The sequence below is a fragment of the Varanus komodoensis genome, unplaced genomic scaffold (genome assembly GCF_004798865.1).
Source record: "Varanus komodoensis strain SLA01 unplaced genomic scaffold, ASM479886v1 scaffold3, whole genome shotgun sequence".
Classification (NCBI taxonomy): Eukaryota; Metazoa; Chordata; class Lepidosauria; order Squamata; family Varanidae; genus Varanus; species Varanus komodoensis.
In genome coordinates, this window is record NW_025335761.1 from 36,822,858 (window position 1) to 36,829,355 (window position 6,498).

At 45.8% G+C, this 6,498-nt stretch overlaps 1 protein-coding gene across 1 annotated transcript in view; it reads right to left on the bottom strand.

Moving 5' to 3' along the window:
• Positions 1-3,265: 3,265 nt before the first annotated feature.
• IRF2BPL (interferon regulatory factor 2 binding protein like) overlaps positions 3,266-6,498 on the bottom strand; it is a 4,795-nt gene continuing 1,562 nt past the window's right edge. The window contains exon 2 of the mRNA XM_044436858.1: positions 3,266-6,450. Within this exon, the coding sequence (XP_044292793.1) occupies positions 5,625-6,450 (826 nt within the window). The 3' untranslated portion in view covers positions 3,266-5,624. The remainder of the gene's footprint in view (positions 6,451-6,498) is intronic.

Here is a 6,498-nt window from a genome sequence, read left to right on the forward strand (position 1 = left end):
AATTCCATCTGTGTTCGCAGGCCGAGGCATTCCGGGGCCGCCTCTCCCGGGGTTTGGCTCTGCAAAGCTGCCAAAGCCAGAGCTCGCTGCGAAAGCTGCAACCAGGGTAGGGTTTCCAGCGGAAGACTTTCTTCCCATCCCCCTTTTTTCTTTTTTCTTGCCGTTTTCTCATTGTTAAAACAAAACATGGAAAACTCCCCTTTCCCTTTGCCCTGACAAGAAATCCACTTTGGCATTCTAGACGTGCGGTGGGGAGGGGACATCTGAGGTTAGTCCTCACCGCATTATTAGGGAGAGAGGGAAAAAAATGAAGGAATCCATCATGAAAGAAAACCAGTCCAGAGTTTTTATTTTCGAGCAAACCCATTCTCCCAAAATGGAGGGCAGAAGCAAGTTGGCTGGGAGAGCTACGAGGTATAGGAAGCAAACACACGCGGGAGGGGAGGGTGCGTGAGAGTGGAAATCGTTCTGACGCGCGCCAGCTTCCTCCCCGGAGATCGCCGTGGACAGGCGGATCGGCGGCAAGGATGCAGCAGTGGCCATTTGACACAGGCGGTCAGTGACACACTCGTCATCATCCCCACCAAGAACTGGAAAGACCCGAATTGTGCAAGAATGTGTAGCCAGCCGCCGCTCCCCGCGCCGCCCCGGCCGGAAAACAGTTTATCCTCTCGGATCATATGGCCCCGAGCAACCTACTGGCTCTTTTCCAATCGGCCCCGCCGCTGTTCGGCTGTATTTTTATGCATATTCTTCCCCCTTGGCCGAGAGGGGGAGGAATCGCGCTAAAGTATTCAGGCACTTCCGATACAGTCGTGCATGTTTGCTTCTGCTAAAAGGGGCCAAACACAGGAGGACGTTGTGGTTCGAGAGGGCGAGTTTCAACTTGTTCCGTAATGCTCCCGCGTCTTACACGTGGGAGCGAGGAAGGCAACCCATCACATCTGATAAGGTTAGCCTTGAACCAGGCTCGGTCTCTACAAGCACTAGGGATCCTTTTCTTCTTTTTTTCTTTTGAGGCGCACACCATGGAAATGCTTTTGGGCTGGAACTGTTTTCATCTAAGACTACAAACAGATGTGTCTCTCCCCACGTCTAATCTTAGCAGTCGAATTGTAGAAAAGCATCTCACCGAGACTGGTAGTTTTCAGATAGCTTACATGCGCGCGCCTGTGCGCGAGAACAATGGCAGTGGTGCAACTCAAGCCTCGACTTAGGGGCCAAAGTTCAAATGACCACCCAGCGAGCAGCTGGTGATGGCAAAAGGGCAGCAGAAACAAAGCTCCTGTAGCCTTACACTTCACGTGATTTTAAAATGTAAAGTTCTGCATGCTCGATTCATAAAATACATGATTCAGTTTTGTTTTTTGTTTTTCCGACACATAAAAAGGTCTAGAAGCAAAGCACAGAATGGAAGTTGCAGGGTGGCCAAAGAAAACTGTTTTTGGATGCTTCACAGCTAAAATAAACGGTCTTAAGGTGCCCCCCCCCCTCAGTCCAAGGTCTAAAGTTGGCTGTGCCACTGACCTTCACCATCGCTTGACTGCACTCTTCTTCCACCCTGTGCAAATCCAGCATAGGTTTTATTTGATAGATCCCAAGGGGTGATCGCTGGCCTTCCACACTTGCAACGTAACTGATATTAGGCGATATGTAGCTTTGACAGAAGCAGTATGCTATAAATGGAGAATAATGGCTCGGTGCCAAGGGGGAAGCTTTTCAGCTTTCAAGACTAACTTTGTCAGAGTCAGCATAACAGTGACACTCCAGTCTTCTAATGCAAATCAACAGGATGTGTCACTTTGGCACGAGGTGGCTCCCCAATATACAATACAGACAGCCCTGTTATGAGTGGAAGGAAAGAGCATAGCAGAGGAGAGAAAAACAGGAGAGGACTGCTAAGCACTCACTGCACATGCAATATACTGATAGATCTTGGGAAATCATGTCTTTCTTCCACTCGCTCTTTCTTTGCTTTAAAGGAGGGGCCATTTACAGAAGTCTGTGACAGCATCCCCCAACCTGGTGCTCTCCAGACTTTTTAGTTCATGTCCCCACTCCCAGCCAGTAGGGCTGGGGTTAATATGAACTCCAGTCCAAAACATCTGGAGTGCACTGGATGGAGAAGGCTGCTGTCTATATGGTAACAGACTCCTGTCCAAAGAGACTGAAATTGCAAAATGTGCACAACTATTTAGGTTTATAGCAACTGAGCAGAATTTGAGCCATATTTTCAGGCATGACATGGCTTTGTCTCACATTTTGCTTTAGCTAGAAGAATCACTAAGACCACACCTCCTGATCTACAAAACACATACACTAGCCCATCCCTCTTTACTGCAGAGCTGTGTGTGTGGTTCTTGACTTCTCAGCTAAAGAATTTCTGCTACATAGTCTTAATGTCTCTGGCATGCCTGTTCTGCCTTTTTTTCTGGTGGTGGTGGTGGGGGGGGGGGGGGGGGGGGACGACAAGCTGCTTTAAGATGAAGAATAAACTACTTCTGAAAAGCTTCATTTTTAAATGGTTGGCATTTTCCCTCCATGCCACAGAATAATAAAGGGGGGAGGCTTTTAAACTTCAGAGAAAACAGCAATCCCTATCACTGACACCCCTGTACCTCCCCCACAAAGATTATGGCTTGTCAGCTGTAGATCTTTTTAAAAGCCACTGCATTGCGATCAATGAAAGCCAGTTCATATGCCCAGACTAGCTGCTTAATGGGTCAGAGTAAAAGGAAAGGTCACATGGCTACAGAAAACCTCCATACAACAAATGCCCTCTAGCAATGGTTAACTTTAATTAACTACAGTATTACAATTCACTGTAAGGTTCTTTTTTCACACATGCCCACTGTCTCTTGACAGCCTCCTTGTCAACAGAAATAAGATGGGGTGGGGCTGGAAATCAAATTGGCTTGGAAAATGGTTGGAGGGGAAAATCTGAAAATTAAACAAAGGTCTCTGGGGAATATTTTGCTATAACACCCCAGCTTACATAAATCCATCAGAAGAAGCAAAGCACTTGCTGTATTTTAGTGGCATGCTGATGGTATTTGTATAACTGTTTTTCCATGTTTTAAATCTTCAGTGCACTCCTATGCATATTTTCCTCAAAAGTAAGATACATGCATTCAGTGATGGAAAGTGTGTTTCCATCTGCAGCCTTAAATATTGCTTACTGATTATTGAAACAGATTCTAATTCTCATACATTCCTCTGTGTTGAAGCACATCTTTAAAGATCTTCTATTAAAAACAAAACAAAATTTAAGAGTCTTATTTTGCACATTTATTCCAAACTGGAAGGAATTCAGTGGGTTATGAGATTCATAAGCATCAATATCATCCCATATAAAAGATAATCATCTTAAAAATAACATAATGGCTTCCAAGGGTGAATCTCAAATAGGCACAGAAAAAAAGATAACCACAAAGCAGTTCAGCTTTGAAAATCAAGGTACACAGTAAAGCCCTGAACTGCAGCGCTTCATTTTTCACTACTGATGAGACTAAAAATAAAAACTATAGTACTAGCAGGAACCAAATACAAACCCAAAGGCCAGGAGGGTTGCTTTAAAATGCTTCTTTACATCTGCTTTTCAATGGGCCAAAAGTATAAATGCTACTGGTGTCTGGTAACCTTTGGCACAATGCACTGGGCCACCTCTTCATTCATGCTGCAAAAACACTGCAACGTCAACAACGTGAAAATTGTCTACCTTTCCTCTAATTTGCCTCACTAGAAAAGGCAAAGTTCAGGCTAGGTCTGTTTGCATTTTCCAGCCAGTTGGAGAGGCCTGTATGTTTACTCTGCCTGTAGAACTGGTCAGCCAAATAGGCATTCTGCTCCCTTGCCCAAATCTCATGAAAATGCAGAAGTCACTTTTACAAACTTAATAAAAAGAATAATTGTGTTTGCCCATTGCCAGGAGCAATGCAGTTTAATTTAGTGAAGCTAATAACCACTTTCCTTTTGCAGGGGGGTGGGGGGAAGAGAGAAGCAACAATTCACATTCTACATTGCTTATAGATATTTTATATCCAAACAAAACTTAATTTCAAGGAGTCAGTTTATATATAGCTAAAATACATGCTGCATTAATTTGACATGTCAGATCATTCCTGCAATAAGTTCAGTGCCTACTACCAGTGCCAAGATTCAGTGGGTGCCTTTTCGCCACACCACCCCCTTGAGTAGCTTAATCCTGTGTAAATTTACTTGGATAGAAGTCTTGACTACATTCTGCCTTGCTTCCAGAATACCTCGCACAAGGTGATGGTTTTAATTTCATTAGCAAATACTTAAATGCATTTTGGGGGCAGTGTACGAAAAAAACTTGAAACCGACTTTCCATACAATCCTATGGATGTCTACTCAAAAGTCCTGCAACAAGCTGCACAGATAAAATCCTCCACACATTTACTTGGGACTTATTTTGAGCAAACATGCACTGGATTGTACTGCCAGGACTTAATTCTCACAAAAAGATGTTTCTTGTGTAACAGAAAAGCTTTGCAGCACAGTAGCAGGAGGGGGAAGAAACGGCAGGAACAGTGAATAGAAAAATGCTTAGTCAGCAACTGTTTCTGCAATAGTGAAAGGTGACATGTAAGCAAGCACAAAGTCTAGATGAGTTAGACAGCATCATTACACATATTCTGTTTGTTTGTGTACAAATGGCATGGTGAGAAGGAAATGCAAATCTCTGACAGAATAGTGAGGCATTCAAGGGGGGGGGGCACAGATTTTGTCCTCTCTGTTGTCCAAGCACTGGGCAAAGAAAAACTTACTCAGGAACTATTAATATCAATTGAATTTATTACAATTTACTAAGCTCCAAGGCACATTACAGTGTTCTGTTAACTACAGAAATGTATAAAGGACAAACAGAGCATGTTTTTCATGTACAGCAATTTTGCTCTAGTGTTCAAAAGCTTCCGTGCATCAATAAAGCAAAAACAACAACAACAAAAATGAAACACATGAAGGTTAAAAATGTTCAGGTCAATAGAAACAAACTGAAACATTTTTTACAAAGTTGCAACAAAAAAGCACCCCATATCACTCCCACCATTTTGCAAAGGAATGAAAAGAAAAAAAAAACAAGAAAAAGAAAAAGTGAAGGACTAACACTGTGGGCTTGTAAAACATAAGCTGTCACCATTTTTGTAGCATTTTTAATTATTATCTTTTATATAGGCATCAACACTGGCCTTGGCAAAAAGAAAAGGGGTTTGTTTATTGGTTTTTTTAAGGATTTTTTTTCTTTTAGAGAAGTGCATACATTTACAAAAATACACACCAGCAGCAGGTAATCGCTAAGGGCTATTTAACTGTGTACCTAGCCAACACACTGCCAAAGAAATGAGAAACAGGTATTATGTGGTAACCAACCAATAATATATTCTGTTTTAACAAAACAAAACAAAAAAAAGAACAAAAAGAACAGCTCTATCCTTCAAATGAAGAAGGGTACATACCTTTGTTTCAAAATATAGAAACATACGACGAAAATAAGGTCTATACATAAGACTAAACTTTTTGCAGTACTGTCCCGTGTGTTTTGTTTCCAATATTCACAATTCTACATCTTCAGGCAGCTGAAGGGTGTTCGATTTGCTGTTTCAAGGGTCTCGCTCCTTTTTCACTTTCACGTCTCCGGCTAAAATGGTCGCGATCTCGCCCTGCATAAATGCCCAAGGCACGTTGGAACCTACAAGGGGGCATTTCTCGCCACTGGGGCAGTACACTTCGCCCGTGGCCCCCTGGGCCTTGATGCTCTCCCGGGAGCAGGGGAAGCAGAACTTGTGGCTGGGCACCGAGGGGCACTGCACGAAGTGGGTGTCCTCCAAGCGTTCGTGGCAAATGGTGCAGCAAAGCGGTCCGCTATTGGCCATGGGCGAGTCTGGAATGTTTTGGGGGTGCACTTGGTCCATGCCCGGGTGGGCGCTGGGGGGCGGGGGGGCCACCTGCAGGTTCATGTCCCCGTTGCGGGAGGCCAGGCGGCGCTGGCCGGGCACCGAGGCGGGGGACACGGGGCTGCTGCTGTTCCTCCGCGTGGACGTGGTCGAGTGCACCGAGCTGCCGTCCTTGGGCGAGTGCGCGTTGCCCAGCGTGTCGGCCACCGACATGAGCGCCGCCATGGGCGACTGGCCGTTCTGCGGGGCCGACTCGGGCGGGGTGGTCCGGTTGGAGTGCGGCCCCAGCGGCGGCGGCGGCGGCGGCACCCCGCCGAAGCCCCCCGCCGACATCGTGAGCTTGAGCGCCTCGCTCTGGCTCGCCATCCACTGCTGCCGCTGCTGCTCGTCGCTCAGCTTGAGGCTGCCCTCCGAGGCAGAGTCCGACGGCTCCGGGGAGGCCTTCCTCTTGCGCAGCCCGCCGCCGCCGCCGCCGCCGCCCCCTCCGCCGCCGCCGCCGCCGGGCCCGCGGCTTCCAGCCGCGGGCCGGATTCTTGAAATTTTTTTTTTTTTTTTTTTTTTTTTTTTTTTTTTTTTTTTT